The following is a 20,465-nucleotide window of genomic DNA, read 5'->3' on the forward strand; positions in this document are numbered from 1 at the left end:
AGAAGCTCAGCATTAGATGAGGAGCATATGCTTAACATAAATATTAGTTGGAACTTAGAGATGTAAGCAGCTTTATTGATTTCATGTAAGAAATATAGCAATATAAATTAGCCACTCCTGAGGTCACAGTGCAGCACAGTGAGGCAAAATAAGCAATCAACCTGGGGTTACCCAAAAGAACATACCCTTACTCTAAAAGTTAGTTTTAGGACAAAACAAGTAAAAGCATTTTTTCTGAAGTTTGGCTTATATTGCACAGGTCCGTGATTTCTAGAGATAATTTTAAATATTTCAGAATCTCTCCTTCCCGTTAACACTAACATCTGAATCTTAAAATCAAAGGTAATCTGACAGAATTTGTCCAGGCATATTTTACTTTTGTTAATGTAAGAGGTTTGGTTGTCGTCTTTGTCCCATGCTGAATCCATCTCATGTTTTCTCTCAGGCTTTCTCTTTATTAATTTTCTTACTCAAACTCTTGTTCACTATTGCCGTTTCCCCTGAAAAACTGTGCATCTGCATTCCCACCCCCCCCCCCTTATTTTTCTCAAGATGAGAGCCAGGGACGACTTAACTTTGCAGTCTTAGCAAAAAATGTTTTTTTAATATGTGGAATTTGCATGTGTAATATAGTTTACATGCATTGCACTGAAGGAAAATAAACACACATGCTGCTAGGTTTCTGGTGGTGAGACAACAGCAGGATAGTCCACTGCCTTTTGAGTCTTTTCATTTTGCTGTTGTTTCCAAGTGTGTGCTAAAGGGATGTTTATGGGTATACACGCTCAAATGCTGCTTGCCTTCTTTTCTCTGCTAATTGGTTTGGATTTATGGAATGCTTCTCATAAAGTGCTGCTAGCTACAATTGTTGCTTTTCTATAAAATAGTAGAGAGGAAACTCATTCCTAAACAGTTTCCTCTGGATGGGATTTTCTTGTGGGGGAAGGAGGGATCCAATCCGTTTAAATTGCTCTATAAAGGGTTTTATTGACTTGTGGCCATTAACCCTGGTCTCGATGCGAAACTTTTCAAAGAACTGGATTTTATGGAGCCACATCTCTCAAGTGCTGTGCATGGCATAAATGAAGCATGATTTTTTTCTAAGAAAACAATCCCAATTGTGACTTGTTGTTTTACACGTTTGAAAGTAGTAGGGACTCCACAGCTGTTCCCAGTACTGTGGCGCATTTGTAGCCCCATCTCTCACTGTTTGCTCCCAGTTGCTCAAGACTTCTTAACCTTTACCCAGTCTCAATCCAGCAGGTTTGTTTTACCAGGGAGTATGTATGTACAGGGTCTAGATGATTAGGTGGGCTGAAGGAGGACTGTATACATTTGCTTTCTCTCAGCCATCTGTTTTTCGTCTTTCGTTTCCAGTCGTCGTACAGCCTGCCCTGTCCACAGCCTTTTTTAATGTCAATGAAAGAAAGCATGAAGAAGCCCCCACTTGGTGCATAGCATAGAGTGCAGACAGTGCTGCTGCTTTCTTCAGCTTGAAAAAGGGAAAATCTGTACGTGGAGGAGGATGTGAGCCATGGGATAGTCTTTGCAGTCATCTCCATATGAAAATGCAAGTCACTGATAAAGTCAATCCAAAACTGTTATATAATTTGCTTGGGAAGACAAAGTGATTCGATAAAGTCTTATTCAGATTTTAGTACTGATGTATGCTGTACAATCATTAGGAAGATATTTAATCTCTGACCTTCAATTTACCCAAATGCATAACGGAGATATTTTTTCCCTACTATTGTAAAGCCTTTGAAAATCTACAGATGAAGTACCAGATAAAGTATTGAATCAAAATCCTATTATTCCAAGAGCCATTCTTAGTGGAGGATCAGTAAATTATTTATGGATATTTCCTGCAGGCTAAGGATGTAGGTAGAGGATACCTAAGCTACTTTATTTCACCAGAACACTGGAGGTGAAGAATTAGGGTTGTTTTTTGTTCTCATGCTAAGGAACAAATATCCCCTGAGGTAAATCAGAATCTGCTGTGAGACTGAAGTCTTTGAGAGCACTCCACAGCCTGAAGAGACACTAGTGTTTGGTGAGACCTGGCAGAAAACAAGACACATTTTTTTCTCCCACCTGGTAGAAAGCCATCCTGTTTTTCTGTGAAGAGCGAGCAAGAAGCAGCTGGTATATTGCTGCTGGGAGGCCTTGATGCTCCTGCAGAGTTAGCACCTATCGGGGTGCTGCTGACTACCTCCCCAGGCACCTTCCTGGTGGGCTGGAGGCAGCCTAACCTGTAGAACAGGGTATGAGAGCAGGCCCTGGGAGCTGCATCATGATTCCCGCTCAGAAGTAAATGATCTACAAAGTAAAAACGGCTGCTTTCATTTCTAGAATATATCAAATTCCTGCACATTTGGTTTTAAAATAGCAGGTAGGGCCCAAGAAGAACCAGAAGGGAGGGGAGAAAAAACAGTTACGAAGTCTGCTGGGATATTTGATGCAAAATCAACTTAGTTGTTTTTCTTACTGGCTTTTTCCTGGGCTCTACTGCAGCTGAAAAAACAACCTTTCTAATCTACAATAAGAAAGGAAATTTTGGCATGAAGATTGTCCACCCCAGACATTTGGCACAATTGGGGAAAGATTTGTTTAGCTTAGCACTGATTTTATTAGTAAGTGAGGCTAACTGAACCTTTAGAGATAATCTTTTCCCTGTTGAATGACACTGTTGATTGTGTAGGTTTCCCTCTAATTTCTTAGCTATGCTCTTCCAGGCTAACATAGTATAAAATGAAAAGTTCTGCTGAAACCTACCTACTGTTAGCAATGACTGTTTGGTACAACAGAACAGCAATATAAGGTTTGCAGAGAATCCCAGCAAGCCGACATCATTTCAGTAAGGGCAGCTGTAGTAGTAAGAGCCAAGGATTCCTCTCACAAATCTACTGTATTTGGTAGTTAGAGCTGAATTCCAAAATAATTCCTTGGCTGTAGGTGTAGCTTTGTTGTCCATCGCTGTCCTTAGTGCACATATATGTATTCTGTTATTTTCATAGCCTTCCACTCTCCAAGAGTACAAAAGATAAGTCTAGCAGAAAAGAAAATCTAAGGAAAAGATTAAAACAGAAGGAAATAAAAGCAGAGCAATCTATTCACTGAGGAAAAGAAGCTGACATGCTTTAAAAGTAGCGTCAGATGCTCCGCTCGTGCTCCTCAGCCATCGTGAGAATCTTGGCCACGTGATTCCTTGCAATACTGAGGAGGAGTAAAAGCTGGTTGTCTTCTTAGTCTACATGGAAATAATATATTAAACATTAATACTGCTGTTTTTAGCAAACATTTCATTACAAAATCTTAGTCCATTACTTCAGTTAAAATCACTGTTTGTCATTATGAAATCTTAGTTCTTTGCTAGCTAAGAACTCATAACTCACTCAAAATCATCTAAGTTATTTCACCTCTTGGTAGTTTATCTTGCTGTCATTTTGATAACTAATTTGATATAAGAACCTGTCCCCTTCATCATCTTTACTTTTTTTGGCAGGCTGCTGGCTTGATTCCTGGTGATCAAATTACATTAGAAACTTCATCCAATATATTTTACAATTCATCACGTTCCTTGCTATTGACATGGGATGTTGTCCCAATAATTAGTATTTTCTGCTGGGCTTCTGCAATCAATTTCTGTGATGCATCTCCTCCACAAAGCCCATAACAATAAACTGTATTAATAAAAATGCCTTCCCTAATTAAAAAAACAAACTCTAATATACAATTTTTCTGCTGCCATCATCAATTGTCTCTAAGGCTTTTGTTTCTCAACTGTTCTGTCTGTCAGCCATTTATCTTGCTTTATCTAATCTAGTGGCCTCTATCCAATTTCTATTCACTTTTCATCAAGGTGATATATTTTCTCTTCCATAGTACCTATATGTACTTAAAGTGCCTCATGGCTGAAATCATTTTTCAGTTGTTTAATGTTTATTCCATGTTGCTGTCAAATAATAAATAATTATACAAAGCTCTTTCCTGAAGAAGCACTGAAACATGATATCAGAAGGGAAAGAAATGAAACTAAGATTTGACAATTTTGTAGAGTTAGGACTTTGCAAAACTTAAAATAGGTTTGATTTTTACTTTACACATCCCCCTCTGTCATTCCCACTTTAGTAGGGCAGTACTGTAAGAATAATTGCATCTACTTTTTGTGTTCCATTCCAGAAGCTCCTGGATAGTCCAAATCAGAAAGACTCAGTAATGCTCCATCATTTTTCTATGTCTTTTTTCTGTTACCTCACCATTAAAAAAAATCATTTCATTAATCTAAATGCCTGTTATCATCCTTGGATTATTATTCACCATTGCTATTTGCTCATCTGAGAAGGTATAGTCCTCCTGGTGAAATTCTGACTGCATTGAAGTCAATTGGAAAAATTTCTGCTCAGGCCAGGATTTCGTTTCTGATTCCTTGACTGAATAATGCTTGTCATCATAGGTGTGATTTTTCACTTACCTATATAGGAAAAAAGGAATAAATTCTTTTATGTATGTCGGGAAGATTAGTGGAGTTGTATATTCTTTTCTCTTCACAAAGCTAGAAATGAGCCAAGGAAATCCCTCCTTTATGCTGGACTGCATAGACTGTGTCTATGTTCTTAATCTCAGCTTCAGAGGGTAAGGTTGTGGAAGCAGGTTTCTGTTTCAGCTTGTTACACAGCTAGCCTATTTACAAAAAATTTAGATTCAAGTTCAGGCTCAGATAATTAACTTTTGTGTACTCTTCTTTCTCTAGATTTTGGCTGGGACTGATTTAAAATTGCAACAACAAATGTAGTTAAATATATGTAAGTTTTAGAAATGTCTGCTCTATCAGAACTGTCTTCTTCTGCATCATCCTGGAAGCCTCTTTGTGTTCTCCAGGTCCTTAGGCAGTTGCTTGGAATTTTATGGAGAGAAATACGTCCTTGCTGGAGGACACAGATGAGAAGGCTTTAATATGAATTCTAGAGATTTCTTCTTCAGCCTTGTTGCTTTGAGTTGAAAGCTGTCCCAGAATCTCACTGTATGATGGTCCAGCTAAAATGTGTTCATAGTTACATGTCTTTTCCTGTGTCAGTGTTGTCTTTCAGTTCGAGCAGCTCTTTTCTTTCTGTCCCGTTCCATTCTCTGGTACCGCCTGCTCTGCTCACTTGCACATGAGTGCAAGTCAGCCTTCCTTTTGCTAGATTCATTGAGCTATTTTTTTCTAGTGGCCTCTCAGATAGGCACTCCATTCTCCAGATCAGCATAGAGCCCTGCAGTGGGTTAGTCACCTTGTGAGCTACTGAGGTAGCTGGGAGATGTTTTCTTTTCAGTAATGACCTGTTTCTCCTTTCATCTTACAGTTTCTGTGTTTTCCTCATTTTCTTCATTATCAAGTCCCATTTAGCACTGTGTCAAAAGAGCTACAGACCCAAATAGATGAGATTGAATTTCTTTCATTTTCCTAGAAAATTCATTATGTGTCAAAGAAAATATCAGGTTAGTATGGCATGACATCCGTGTTTACTTTTTTCTTCTCTTTCATTTGAGTATTACACTTGCTATTCCTCAGCTATGTTGCATTCTCTTTAGTTTTGCAGCTGTATGACAAATCCTAGCTATCAGACCTAAATTCACATTCTGGTTCCTTCAGCATTTTTGGATGGAGACTATCTGTTTTCTACTGGATGCACTAAACTCTTGGAGTTTTATTTCCACTTCCGTTGCTATTTTGATATCCATGTGCTTGTTCCCTTTATCTGCCTTGCTTTTCCTCTCTTTTCCAGCATCCTCCTGCTTGTTGAAAACTGATTATTTCTTCACTCATATCTAGAGTATGTTTAATCACTATCCCAGTCTTACTCCATTGTAACTCCAATTCTTATTTCCTTTTTGCTATTGTTAATATTCTTTCCAAGGTCAAAATTAACTTGATTTTTGGTAATCCTTGTTTTATACTTGTACTTTTTGACCTCTAAAACATTATTTCCTTTTTTGATCTGTATTTCATGTTGTGTTTTCTAAGTTCCTGGTGTATGCATAACAACCTACTCTACACTGGCTGTTCCATCCAGAAGATGGTTTGCAGCAACCTTTCACTGTTTTCTCTCTTTGCTTGGAACACAAATTGAAATACATGTTTTTTTCCTGGTTTATGTTAATGTAGAGTGTAGTGCTGTAAAAAAAAATCTTGTTTAATCTTTCTTGATTTGAAATATTGCTATCATACTTTAAAGGTTATTTGTCTCAGTAAGAAAACATTTGAAATAAAGCAATACCTTTGAATATCATGACCTACTGTTTCACTAAAAAATTCTGAGTCTCAGATGTAACTGTGGAACAGCCTTTCAGAGAGGCCCAGTGATATGCTGTTGAAAGGATGTGATTTATTATATTTTTTTCATTGCTATTCTTAGTTATACACATGTTGCAACTACATAAAAATGCAGTAACAAAATGTTCATAGGGTTATTTGAATGTCCATCCGTTTGCACGTACAACTGTGTGCCTAGTGCACATGCATACATCGGTTAGTATGGATGTGCACGGTTCTCTACAGAATGCCAAAAATTTGACCATAGACCTCACATTTGTAACTGTTTCAGTTCAGGCCTTTCTGATGCAAACATCCAGCTGTTCTGGGAGACTTTGTAGCTGAGCATTTGCACAGTTTTTACACCCCGGCCACTCCCTCATGTATAAGCTCGGTTCTCAGGCTTAAGCAACTGCGAGGCAACACCAGCGAGCCAAGCACAAGGAGGCACTCTTCTTTCTTCCTTGCAGATTCTCTCTCCCACCATTTAAGTGAAAAGGGCTGAACTGTCTGGGGATAATTGCAGGAAAGGGAATTCTGGTTTTCTCAGGGTGCATCTCAGACGTGCGATGTGGCGTGCTTCTCCCTTCTGCAGCAGTTGGTTACAGTAAGAACAAAGATTAACGTGCAAGAGGGAAAAGTGCTTTCACTGCAGTTCTCCTACGTGGAGTAGTTCACAAAGGTTATATCACATCCTGAGGCAATTTTGCCAGCTTCACATGACTGAAAAGAAAACATTGACATTTGTGACTAGACTGATGTTCTCTGGCTGTATTTGTGGTCTTTTTGTGCCTTACTTTATTTTTCACTCTCTAGAGAAGGAGGGAGACTATATTCTGGTGTTTGTTCTGAAAGTCACAAAACTTATAGCTAGCTGTGGGTTCATGTGGATTATAATTTGCTGCCAAACCTTGTTCCATAAGTATACTTCAGAACTCAAACTTCTACTGCTTAATATTTTTCATCTTATGAATAAATGTTCTAAGTGTCTATGTGTATGAAATGATTCAATATTGTCTATCTGAAGTCTGAATAGTTGTGATGAGCATGAACTTCCTAATTTTTGTGTATAGAGTTTTGACTCTTATAACTCTTATAAAAACTGTTAACTTCTTTCCTAGTAATCATTTAGTGGACATATCTGACCAAAATTCATATGTAACAACCCTGATGCATGCTTTAATGTTTTGCTGAATTAGGGCCTGACCTTTGGGAATAATGGGTATTTTTAACTCCATTTGAAATCAGCAGGATCTCTTGGCACACTATATATCCCTAAAAATAAGATTGTTACTGTCTGTGGTTTTAAGCAGTCTGTATTTGAATGTGTCTGAGAGAGAGCCGCCGTAGCCTGGGCTGAGGAGCTGTGGTATCTGACAAGGCTTTGGAAATTTAAACACAGATGTGTGATGGTTCTCAAATATGCTGCTAAGAAGGCTTTCCTGCTGGGGCTGGATGAAACATATACGTTGAAACAAAGGAAGTAGGCATGTTTCCTGAGCAGTTAAGACATGGGCTCTGTGATAGTACTGTGTTTGGAGCAGTGCGCTGGAAAGGATCAGCACATGCTGTGGGAGAGCAGCCTGGGCAGGCAGTGCACTCAGGCACTGAAGGGATGGGAATGCTGCTCCGAAATGCGTGGCTGGGAGGACTTATTTTCAGTTCCTGCCATTTTTAGCTGTTGTGGAGGTGAGCAGGGAAATGTGTGTCAGCTTTTTTCAGCAGATCTGTTCTAGAGGAAGAGTAGCAGCAGTCTCAATTTCAGCTATTACTGTCAATGTCTTCTGCAGGGTCCACCTGGGGATCATTAGAGCAGTGTTTGTGCAGATCACACTCCAGGCAGGACTTATAACATTCATTATTAAAATGCTGCATTCATGTAAGTGATAGAGCAGGAGTTACTTTGACACAAGCTGTGGGAGAACGGTCCTCAGTGATCAGTAAAAACAAACAGACAGACAGTAAAGCCTGACACATCCGTGCAAGAAGAGCTTCTTTAAAGGTATTGGCTACAAAAGGAAGACTAGAGAAAATATGGGCCCACTGCTGAATGGGGTGGGTGCCGTGGTGATGAAGGATGTAGAGAAGGCAGAGTTAGTGAATGCCTTCTTTGCTTTAGTCTTTACTGCTAAGGCCAGCCCTCAGAAATCCCAGATCCTAGAGATCAGAGAGAAAGTCTGGAGAAAGGAAGACTGTCCTTTGATTGAGGAGGATTGGGTTAGAGATCCTTTAGGCACACCTCCATCCCTGGAAAGGTGATTGAGCAGCTCATCCTGGATGTCATCTCTAAGCATGTGGAGGATAAGAAGGTGGTGAGGAGTAATCAGCATGGATTCACCAAGGGGAGATCATACTTAACCAACCTGACAGCCTTCTCTGGTAGAATGGCTGGGTAGATGAGGGGAGAGCAGTGAACATTGTCTACCTTGACTTCAGCAAGGCTTTTGACACTGTCTCCTGTAACATCCTCATAGGTAAGCTCAGGAAGGGTGGGTTAGAGGAGTGAACAGTGAGGTGGATTGAGAGCTGGCTGAAAGGCAGAGCTCAGAGGGTTGTGCTCAGTGGTGCAGAGTCTAGTTGGAGGCCCATAACTAGTGGTGTCCCCAGGGCTCAGTGGTGGGTCCTGTTTTGTTCAACTTATTCATCAGTGACCTGGATGAAGGAACGGAGTGCATCCTCAGCAAATTTGCTGATGATACCAAGCTGGGAGGAGTGACTGATACACCTGAGGGCTGTGCTGCCGTTCAGAGAGACCTGGACAGGCTGGAGAGCTGGGCAGAGAGGAACCTCATGAAGTTCAATGAAGGCAAGTGCAGAGCCCTGCACCTAGGGAAGAATAACCCCATGCACCAGTGCAGGTTGAGGTCTGACCTACTGGAAAGCAGCTCTGCAGAGAAGGACCTGGGAGTTTTGGTGGACAACAAGTTAACCATGAGGCAGCAATGTGCCTTTGTGGCCAAGGAGGCCAGTGGTCTCCTGGGGCGCATTAGGAACAGTGTCATCAACAGGTTGAGGGAGGTGATCTTCCCCCTCTACTCAGCCCTGGTGAGGCCACATCTTGAATGGTGTGTCCAGTTGTGGACTCACCAGTGCAAGAGAGACATGGCACTACTGGAGATAACAGCGTAGGGCTACAAAGATGATTAGGGGACTGGAGCATCTCTCCTATGAAGAAAGGCTACGAGAGCTGTGCCTGTTTAACCTGGAGAAGATTGAGGGGGGAGTTTATCAACAGATAAAAATATCTGAAGAGAGAGTGTAAAGAGGGTAGGGCCAGACTCTTCTCAGTGTTGCCCAGCAGCAGCTGAGATCGAACAAGAGACAACAAGCACACACTGGAACACAGGAAGTTTCACCTGAATATGAGGAAAACCTTCTTTACTGTGATGGTGACAGAGCACTGGAGCAGGTTGCCCAGCGAGACTGTGGAGTCTCCTTCTCTGGAGATATTCAAAACCCACCTGGACATGATCCTGTGCTACGTGCTCTAGGTGACCCTGCCCAAGCAGGGGGGTTGGACTGGATGATTTCCAGAGGTCCCTTCCAACCTCAACCTTTCTGTGATTCAGTGAACCAGCAGGAATGATTAGGCTTAACAGAATGCCAATAAGACAGGCAAAGCATACTGCTTTCACGATGGTACATTTTTTAGAGCCTATGAATCCTTTTAATAATGCAGCATGGTCTGTATATGCTTGTGAGAAGATCTCCATTGCTCAGAAGTGAAAGGACTAGATCAATAACTACGATGTTATTCCCTGATGGTATTCTTTACTATTTGTGGAAGTTAAATCCACTGAAATTATTTCACAGATCTGAACTGTGTTCAGTGTATTATAGGTATGTGTTTACATATTTGTTTGTTTGCTTTGTAGATCCTGGTTGCTAAATCCCCTGTTGCTCCATTCTCTACTTTCTTCTACACCATTGAGAAATCGGGCTTTGTTCTTCAAGGTAAGACTAGAGTGTTGATTATTTTGCCTTTACAATTACTATTTTAAGCAGGCTGGAGACAGCTAACAGTAACTGTTGTTGAAAATGGTGCTGTTTATACCTAATTAAAAAACCCCACACATTTAAACAATCTGATTGACAAGGCCAGCTTTCTGCTGCTTTCACTGTGATGTCTTGAATTATACTGAATTATGTTGTTGCATATTCCCAAGGATCTAAGAATGAGCCCTGAAGTTATTAATCAAATCTCCCTGTTTGTGTTCAAGGTAAAATGGAGTGATTCTGGTAACATTGCTCCTATGGGATGGATTTCTCCAGGAGAAACATGTCTGTCTTAAAAAAACCATTAAAAACATGTGCTAATAAATGATTCCTCTTTAGCCAATAGCTTGACATCAATAAAAATACAGGAAATTAATATCTGTCCTCTATTTTTCTGATCACTCTAATGTGAATGCCAGCTGGTCCTAAATAATCCTGAGATTCTCTAGGGTATGGAGTAGTATACTGCAAAGCTGGATACTACTACCATGATGGCGGGGAACTGGGGCTCCTTGTGGCCATCCCCTAAAATACATTTCTTCAACTCACAGTAAGAGGGAGGTGCAGGTCTTCCCTTCTTTCCCCATCTATCCCAATAAATCTTCCTCTAGTGTACTTACTTTTTGACAGACACCCATAGATCAACTTCGCTAAGTTGACCCTTACTAATATATAGCCTGGCACCCGACTGCTGCGTCAGTTCAGCAGGCTAGATAGGACCAGTCAGTGCCTGCCACTTGCTCTTCAGATGGCACACTCTGATATGCAGCCCTGGCATTACAAATAAGTTAACGTCTCTCTTTCTCACATTCCAGTGATTGAGAATCACTGATCCTGTAAAGTACTACAAAAATTTTAAGGTACATAAACAATTCTCCCCCACCTGACTGTCCATTGCTCACCTACGGACGTGCTGTACTAGACCAGTGACATACTTATTTATTAATGACTAGGTATACTTTGATCTGTGGTGATATATAACGTAGGAAAACAAAAGAAAGGGAACAGAAACATTTAGGTGTGCATTTTTGCTTCCATTTAATGTGTCTGTATGATGATGATTTAAGGGTCCATGGGGTGTTTTCTAAACCTTTGGAAACTTTACCCAGGGTGTGCTTACATAGCATTCTGGGAGTTCAGTCTGCTTCGTTTGGTACCAGTAATTTTCAACAGGCTATAGAAACTAGAAACAATTTTTATTAGTTTAATCTGAGATGGCTTGCAGGATTTGCTCTAGATTTTGCATTATTTGAATCCAGCATACAGTGAAAGATAAGCTACTTTTCTATCATCTCAAGTGTATTCTGAGTTGCAGAGTTGTTTCTGACTGTTATAAACAAAGTAGACTGATTTCCTGCTCTGACCCCAGGCACTTTTGTAGTGAGACTTTGAGAAAGGGAGATTCCCCTTTCAGAAATGCTTGGTGAGGATCTATGTTTCACTTTCTGTGAGCCAGGAGTATAGCTTTCTAAGGACTGAACCCTACCTTTGAAGAACAGATTGGCTTGGTAATGCATAATGATGATGGAGTAGGACCCTCTGATAGAAGGCTGTTTGATAGCATTATGTTAGTTGTGGCAGTACGAGTATTGCTCTTTTCCCTGTATCCATATATTTCTGATGTGCAAATTTAAATCATTATTCAACATTTTCCTAAAATTGGGTGAGGTATCAGTTCAGATTTATTTAAGTAAGCACTGTCACTCACCATCTGGCATTTTTTGTACATTTAAAAAGCAGTTTGAAACTCCTCTTTCTATAAGCCTTTTCTTTATTTTTGACTACACCATTATTTTCTAGTATTTGTTTCCCTTTTAGCTTTTTTTATTCAAGATGGGTAGGAAGCAAGGGTGTATTTCCCCAGTAGTGTGCCCAGGCACACATAGCAGGTAACCGTCTAGTCAGAAGTCAGACATCAGTGTCCGAACCTTAAAAGTCCATGGAGTTTAATTGGAAGTTGTAATTAGCATTTCAATGGCTTTACACATTGGTTCTTCTGAATTCTGGTTTGAGTTTGCTGGTATTGGCCTAGTCATGGTTTAGCATTAAGGCCCTGCTGCTAGAATCCTTACGGGGACTTGTAAGCGCTTAGACAAGTGAGAGCCCCACTAAGCTGTATGAAACAAATACTCTGTTTTCATACCGAATAGTTCAATGATTATTGTTTCTGTAAGTGAGCAAGTCACCTGGAAATGGCTGTTCCAGACAAGATGCTGACAAGAGTTGCAACTTCAGGAACACAGAAAGTGGCACCAGGCTCCTGCAAGAGAGGCTGGACTTTTTTATGGGAGTCAAAGCTGGTACTTCCTTCCAAAGGGAAGCAGGATGTGAGGTTCCGTGTCACTAAGGCAACTGGCCGTGGTTTAGCTGGTGGGGGAGCGTCCCTGGGTCGCTGTCCGAGGGTATCTTTATAGTGCTAACAAGTGGAATCTGTCCCCCAGTGTGGCTGCAAAGGCCGCTTTGGCATTCAGTCTTTGTTGTTGCGGCGGGCCGGTGTCAGGAGGTGAGCGCGTTCGGGGCGCCTGGTGGGAACAAGTGGATGGGTGTGGGAACTGGCGAGAAGCAGCAGCTGTCTGAAGTGCCCAGAGTTCTTTCTTCTTACTCAGGGGGTCCCATCCTGAGACCATTAACCAATAGGCCATAAACAAATTGATATCGGAAAATGTGCCTGGAAACTCCTTGATTAGCGAGGGTGAATAGGGAATGAAAGACAAAGTGAAAGTGTGATTTAACAGTTCCACAAGCAATTTCCATTGCCACCTCTGAGGGATTAGGATGTGTGGAATAGGCTAAAAAACGAGGCGGAGCTCCCCCCTCTTTTGTTCCATGGGCTAGAGGATAATAAAACGGCAGGAGAGGCAGTGCGGCTAGTTAGGGATTTCACCGGCTGCTATTTGATGCGGTTTAAGGAGCCCTTCTGCTATTGTTGCAGTTAAAATGGGAAGCGGAACTGTTCTCCATTCGCAAAAATCTCCAGCGTCCTCAGGAAAAGAGGGCTGAGAGTAAAAGGCTATTAAGATGGTAATGCTGCCCCATTTGGAGGAGTGTATCAAAATCCTCTTTGTCAATGTAAATCGCTGCTCTGTTTCCCTGGTATCTTTGCATCTCATGGCCGCAGTGCAAGCACAGAAGTGTTTGGAGGAGACCCTGGTGAAGCAAGAACCGCTTCTCTTACATTGTTGGAGAAGAGCTCTAGGCTGTCCAAAGGCGCCACGGAGACAAATCTCTCTGCTTTTGTAAACTTCAAGTGTTCAGGGATGAAAAGAATCCAATTATTCACTCATTCCTTTATTCCTGCTTTCAGTCTAGAGAAATGAAACGTGATGATTAGAAAACAAGAGTGGACAGTCAGAGATTTAGCACGGAAAGTCAGCTTTCATGTCTCCTCTTTCCATTGCTTCAGTATGGTGTGTGCTGTGGAGGGGGAAGAGGGTGGACCCCAAAACCTTGGTTGGTTTTACATTCCAGTACAGTATCATGTTATTACATTATTATTATACTGCCGTGCTGTACAGCATGACTGTGATAAGCCTGATTTGTGATTACAAAATCCAGTCTGAAAGGAGATCTCTACTTTATAAACCTACTTTTCTTAAACAGAGAGGCAGAAGCCTGGATCTAAACACTTCAAAATATTAGAAGTTTTACTGTCTGCATGTGTATTCTGTTTAAGGACTTGTTGTTGCTTCCAAAATTCAGTATAGTAGTTAAAGTGAATGAAGTGATTCCATTGGAAAGAAGAATAACAAAAGCTCTAGATTTATTTGATTAAGGGTTTAAGTCACCAGATTATTTTTTCTCATTGACAGTGATATAAATTCCATTTGGGATCCGAAAACCCGGTTGGTTTCCTTCTGATTCACACTCCTTCACTAGCAATAATGACTGCTGTTAATGATTAGCTGGTAATCCTGTTAGTGCTGTATCGGTCAGAACAAATTCTAGGTTGTTCTTGCCTATTTGTCGTTTCAGTGACACTGAATATAGCACGTACTGGGTTAGGTCAGCTAAACAAGATGTGACTCAGCCGTGCACATGCACTTATGCCAAACAAAGAGATAGGTTGAATAAGATGGTGTCGATTTTATATTGTATTCTGTGGGCAATCTTCTAACTTAAGAAGAAACAGTATTCTGTGGCATAAATGCAAACTGGTAACAGAGCCTACCTATTCGCACTGGCAGCTCAGCTGTACATGAAAGTAAGTCTCTTTCCATCTCTTCCAAGTAAATACCCCTAGTTACCAAGAGGATGGTACTTCGAAAGAAGGCAGGAAACATGGTGGCTGCTTGCCAACTGGGAAGGCCCATTGGGACTTCTCACTGAGTGCTTTACCAAGTGATTAACGTTGCTATTCACTGAAATAACTCAGAAGTACTGAAAATATAAATAATATTAGTGAGGTAGGGCTTGCTTTTGAGTAATCACTTATTTTGAGTTTCATAGGGTTTAAAGATGGGAGAAGTCAGCAGGTCATCTAAACTGGCCCCCTGTATATCAATAGGCATTTCCTTCCGATACCTCCCCAATCCCAATAGCTTGTGTTGCATTGAAGCATTTCTTCTAGAAAAGCATTTGCATTTATTTGAAGACATCAAGAAATGGGAGTTTCTGGTTTGCCTTGACACTTTGTTTCACTGTTTAACTATCTTGCTGTTAAATATTTGCTCTGTATTTCAGATTAGAATTTGTCTGCCCTCAGCTTTTGGCTTCAGTTCTTGTTATGACCTTCCGTGCTAAATAAAGGAGCCTTTAAATGGCTGCAGTTTTGCATGAGTGTACTTGAAATCAAGATTTATCTTACTATGTTTTATTCTTCCATTTTAAAGAAAGTTATAATTGCTAGCAAATTTAAGTTCAAAACTTTTGTGTCTCAGGCTGACTGGCTCCCCTCACTGCCTGAAGAAAGGATAGTATACACTGTATTGTTTAAGGCAAAGTTTTTTTTTTTTTTTTTTTTTTTTTTTTTTTTTTTTTTGTGCCAGGAGAACTGGATGATTAGTTAATTTGATTAATCCAACTATTCTGCCCTCTTTTTCACTACATATGTGTGCGTGTGCACAACTGCGCTCACTTTGAACTGCACTTAACTTAGAAGAGTTAAGTGTGTCATCATGATGTCTTACTGAAGCAGATGACTCTGATAAAGTAGAAACAAAAGCTATGTGGCACTCAGAAGACAGTGAATTGTAGATTTTAAGCTTGGCAATACTAAGAGGGAAGAGTTGTAGGAGCAGCTAGAGCCAGGAAAACCTCGTTACATTATGTCTGATTTGTCTCTAATGAACGAGTAGGAAGAGACTAATTTTGGTCTCAAAATAACATAGGATCTGAGTTTGTAGTGCAGAGTGGCGAACAGTCTCCAAAGTGCTATATCTAATTTATATGGCTGAAGCATGTGAAAAGTTCCTCATTTTATGTTGTAAAGAAATGCATTGGTAATGAGTAGTGAGATAGAAAGGGAATACTGAAAGAAAGGGCAGCATTATTTGTATTGTTTTGTGTGAGTTTGAACAGTGAGACACAATGATTTACTGCATCAAAAGCTTTTATTCAATTGAAGAACTGTAACTATAAAGTGACCTTTGTCTGGAGCAACATGGATATAATCTGTAAAACGAAGCAGGGTTATACTTGATGCATGAATGGGTGGAAGACAGATTAATGGGAATAAAGTTGTGCATTGCTATTGAGATGGTAACAGCTTTGCAGTGCCACTGGTGATTTCCAGCCCTATTTGAGGGATAAAGATGGACTAATCATTGTGAGGAGCCCTGTGGGGTGGAACAGTTTTTGCTGTATTCCCCATAGGGCGCTGAAAAGTGGATGCTATTGGTAACAGATTTGCAATAATAAGAGCAAAAGAGCATTATGAGTTTGTAGGCTTCCTGACAGAAAGGAGTGTGAGAAACAGAAAACTCCCAACACCACTCTGTCAGTAAAATCACTCATGTAAATGCAGCTTACACCAACAAAAATGTCTTTTTTGCTCAGCTAGTTCATACCATTTCCCAAATGGTTTAACTAAAACTGACAAACGAATGACATGGCTTGGATGCATCTCCACTAGGTGGCTTTGCTGGAGCAGCTCTCCGGCTGTGCAGCTGTGGTGGAGCTGGGCGACTCTCGAGAGGTTTTGCCATGTCTGACAAATGAAGGAATCCAGAGGAATGAAGCACAGATGTGAAACTGGCTAAAAATGGTAATGATGAAGAGAGGTGGAGGAGAAGTGTTTTTATTCTGAAGAAAGACAAGAGGCATCTTGGGTTTACATCCAATAGAAACAAAATAAACGTTGTCATTTCAATAAAATTAAATGTTTCCCTATGCAAACATAATCTTGCTAAGGCCAAAATAGATAGGCAGCAGATCGGTTAAGTTTCTGCTTTCAACCTTCGCTGTGAGCATGACTTGTGGAAAGATATTATACTGGAAAAGTCCAGTTTAGCAAAGTATTGAAGCTCCTGCTTAATTTTTCTTAAGTTTTACCAAAGGTAACATGGAAAGTATTAGTGCAAGCAGTGTGCCAAATCTGTTCTCCTTTACAGGTGTGAATCAAATCTTTTTTTTTAATCTAGTGTTGATTAAACAATAAGTTGAAGAGTATGGGTCTATATTTGCAAAGATGTCTCTTCTGTTCGAGACTGACATATACTGCAGGCTTCTAGGGATGAAATGGTCTCACTTAAGAGCAATCTTTTCCTTACTAGTCTCTCAGTAATGAGTTCCTGATCAGTGGGCTGCTCTCCTGTGTTTCTGGAACAGTGCTAAAGCAAATGGGCTTTTTCTAAAAGGCTTTTAACGTCAGGAATGAAGTTGAGTGTTGATAGAGGTAATATCTGTGATGTGTGGCAGTGTATTTTTCTGAGAACTGGATTTTGTCGTAGAAGTCCAGCAAGACTCCACTAGTGATTGCCTGGTTTTAACATGAAGATATTGCATCTTTCGAGCTACAGATTTTTAGAATAATGTCAGAAGTACTTTAAATGGAATTAATGTTCTTAAGCGAACACATTCATGAGCAGGAAGCCAAGAAACAGTCTATCCAAAAACAATGATTTCCAGCCAGAATAAAGTCATATGTTTTTGTGTGCAGCTCATGAAAGTAAGAGGCAGTTAAGACTTACTGTGGTTTAGTCCTTTCTCTCACAGACACAACTGAATTTCCTTTGCTCTTCTCAAAGATTATGTCCATCCTGGCATTTTGTATGGCCAGCGTGTTTGGGGAAGCCCTCACTGCTCTAATTTTATCCTGAAAAATGATTGTTAGCAATAACGGACTGTGACCCAAATGACTTGGCCTTTGTAGCAGCTGCAAAATGTCGTTAGCTATAGGACTTTATGTATTCTGTATGTTGAAATCTTGTAAAACCTCTGAGAGTACGGCGTAGGTGGCAAAGAGAAATGCTGGAAGCTTTATGTTCTCTTTGGATCTCTTCACCACTCTCCCCTGCTTAGTAAATAATAAGTCTAAACCTATGAGTTTCCAGAGTACACTGCTGTGTGGATATTAGGCCTGGAAGCAGTGTAGCCACATTTGCACCACTTCTGCACTGGAGAACTTAGGCCTGAGGAGGGCTCTTAGCAAACAGGGCTCCCACTGCCCTCCGCAGCACGAGTGCTGTTTTTCTTTGGGGCTTTCTCTGTGGTTCCAAGTTTAACACACCTAGACCTACCTCAGATGTTGCTGCCTAGCATACAGCTTTGTGCTTCAAAAGATTTTTTTCATTACACTCACCCCCTAATAGGCCTAATGTTGGGTTGTTACTGCAAAGTATCTTCTGTCATATTCATTTGAACGTTTAAACAAATATTTGTCAAATGTATGTTCATGCCCCCTTTCCACTGCCTTACAGTGTTCTTGCAGGATATGTATAAAAGGTAGTATAGCAGCTGAAATAATCCTAAATATCCATTTGCCTTGTGAAAGGCAAAATTTCATCTCTTAATTAATTGTGTGCCATGGGACCTTGTTTCTAAGTATTCTATATATCTAGTTAAAAAACAGAAATATACTGCAGGACATAAACATCCTATTAAAATATACTGGACATGAATAACAAATATTTGCAAGAAGCTACTGTAACAAGCTATAAACCACTATATACTTACAGAATTTGAGAGATTAATTCAGTTTAGAGTAAGTATGAATGTAATCTAGGCTATGTAGTGCTAATGATTGATCTGATGTTTCTCTATGTTGTTTCTGTTGTAGTGAAATCAGAATCTGGCACTTTATGATTCAGTCCAGTGAAGCTGCCTGAAAATTCTGAGATTAAATTTCAGAACAGGATCAAATTAACCAAGGGTTGCAGAGATGAAAGAGGCAACAGATTTAATCAGTATTTTGTTTAGAGCACGTTGAATGCTCTAACAGCATGCCAGCCTTTGCTCTGCCATCTGAATAACTCTAGAGGGTCTGCTCTAAGACTCAGTTTAGGCAAGGCAGTGCACACATAACTGCATGGGTGAAGAGGGAGCACAGGCAGATGATGCTAGAAGAACTAAGTGCTTGCCAAGAGATGTTACTGCTGAAAGGATTTTATTCTTATAACTTTTTTCCATTTTTGTTTAAAATTCTTAGCTTTTTGATTGCAGGAACAGTCTCCCAAATAATCCAAGACTGTATGAAGGTACCTCCCCAAAAGCAGCAGCAAAGATATGACGAGATGATATTTCTAGAAAATGTTGGGCTAGTCAAGTTAGAGTGCTATCAAGCAGTCTGCAATACAAGAATGATATCTCAGAGGGCTAGGTGACATTGTTAAAACCTCAGCCATGACATGCACAACTGAAGGAGAAAGCTTAAAATAAGTAGGCTGATTTCCTAAGCCCTGAACACCATGTATCTCACTCCTGAAGAGGTTCCAAGTGTGTTAAGGAAGAGACTCTTCTGCTCAGTGGTGTATAGAAAGCATCACATTCCTCCTTTAGGCTGAATGTATTTGATGAAGGAGTTCAGTCCTGAGGCGTGTCAGGGTAGATCCTCGCACTACAACCAAGTTAATTTTCAATGAGAAATATCCTCACTTTTACTTTTCTCATTCTGTATTTGTGCTATGAGTAAATTACTCAGAACAAGCTATCAGTCAGCTATGCACATATATTGTAACTGCTTATTTGTAGACCATATCCTGCCTGCCTTGGTCGTTTGGTGAAGTTCACAGAAGAGTAGAACATCCTGTTTGTTTAGTTTTCTTTTGTCTGCCCAGTACCAGCACGCACAGAATATTCCTATATATCTTTTCTTTTCTGCTCTGCAATTGGATCATGGTACTCATGATTGCGCTCAATAGCTGGAAATGCTGAGGATATCCGATTGCTGAGGTCTCTTATTTTAAACTCCACATGCCAGGAAAAGTATGTGGGATCCCACTGGCTTAGCACTGGAGGGTGCAGGATGCATCAACAGGAAAACCAAACAAAACATGAAATTAAATTCATTTGAAAGGGGAAGGGACTCTTATACCACCCATCAGGAGTGTTTAAACTGTTGGTATTGAAACAATAGGCCTTTTATTTTGCTTCGGTTCTTCTCAATATGCAAACTATCTTAACTTGACTTTGAGAGCTGCAGCTGTCACTGAAGTCAGTGGGAGCTGTAGGTGCTTGTTACCTTTGAAAACCAAGCCAATGTATTCTAATGTGGCAGCAAAATCCATAAAAAATAAATTAGGATGGCTAAAGCATAACTCTGATAGTTCTGTAATGTGATCTCCAGCCTTCTTCATATTTGATACAGAGGCATAGGATCATGTTTTGTACACCTAGAGCTATATCTTCTTACTCTCTGAGTTCCTCTTCCCCACATCTTTGCAGCCTTCTTCCATGACTGCAGTCCTTCCAATTGAGAATGCTAAGTAGGACTCTACTGGAATTTATCAGAACTACCTTTTTAACCGTCCAGAATAGTTTCTTCTCCTTGTGAAACAGATTTGCTCCCCCTTTTTCTCTAGATCATTCTTTGGACTGTAGTGAGTAGATAAGCAGTCAAAAAACTGCCCTGTAGGCTCCCGTCTGCCATAGCAGTGGAGAGTACTGGTGGCAACCTGTGGCACTGTTTGATTTTCATTTTGAAGAATTTGTGGCACTCTGGAAGGAAAGGTTTCCAGATGTCAGAGCAGGTCCAGATTTCTCCTGTGTAAAATGAACCCACCATCAGGTCTGAATGTGA

The 20,465-nt window shown here is 40.4% G+C and overlaps 1 protein-coding gene across 3 annotated transcripts in view; it reads left to right on the forward strand.

Annotated features, from left to right (window-relative positions):
* RAD51B (RAD51 paralog B) overlaps positions 1-20,465 on the forward strand; it is a 401,002-nt gene that overhangs the window by 256,625 nt on the left and 123,912 nt on the right. For all 3 annotated transcript variants that reach the window (XM_062577538.1, XM_062577536.1, XM_062577537.1), the window contains exon 10: positions 10,171-10,249. In XM_062577538.1, coding sequence (XP_062433522.1) covers positions 10,171-10,249 — 79 coding nt within the window. The remainder of the gene's footprint in view (positions 1-10,170; positions 10,250-20,465) is intronic.

This window comes from Rhea pennata, chromosome 5 (genome assembly GCF_028389875.1).
Source record: "Rhea pennata isolate bPtePen1 chromosome 5, bPtePen1.pri, whole genome shotgun sequence".
Classification (NCBI taxonomy): Eukaryota; Metazoa; Chordata; class Aves; order Rheiformes; family Rheidae; genus Rhea; species Rhea pennata.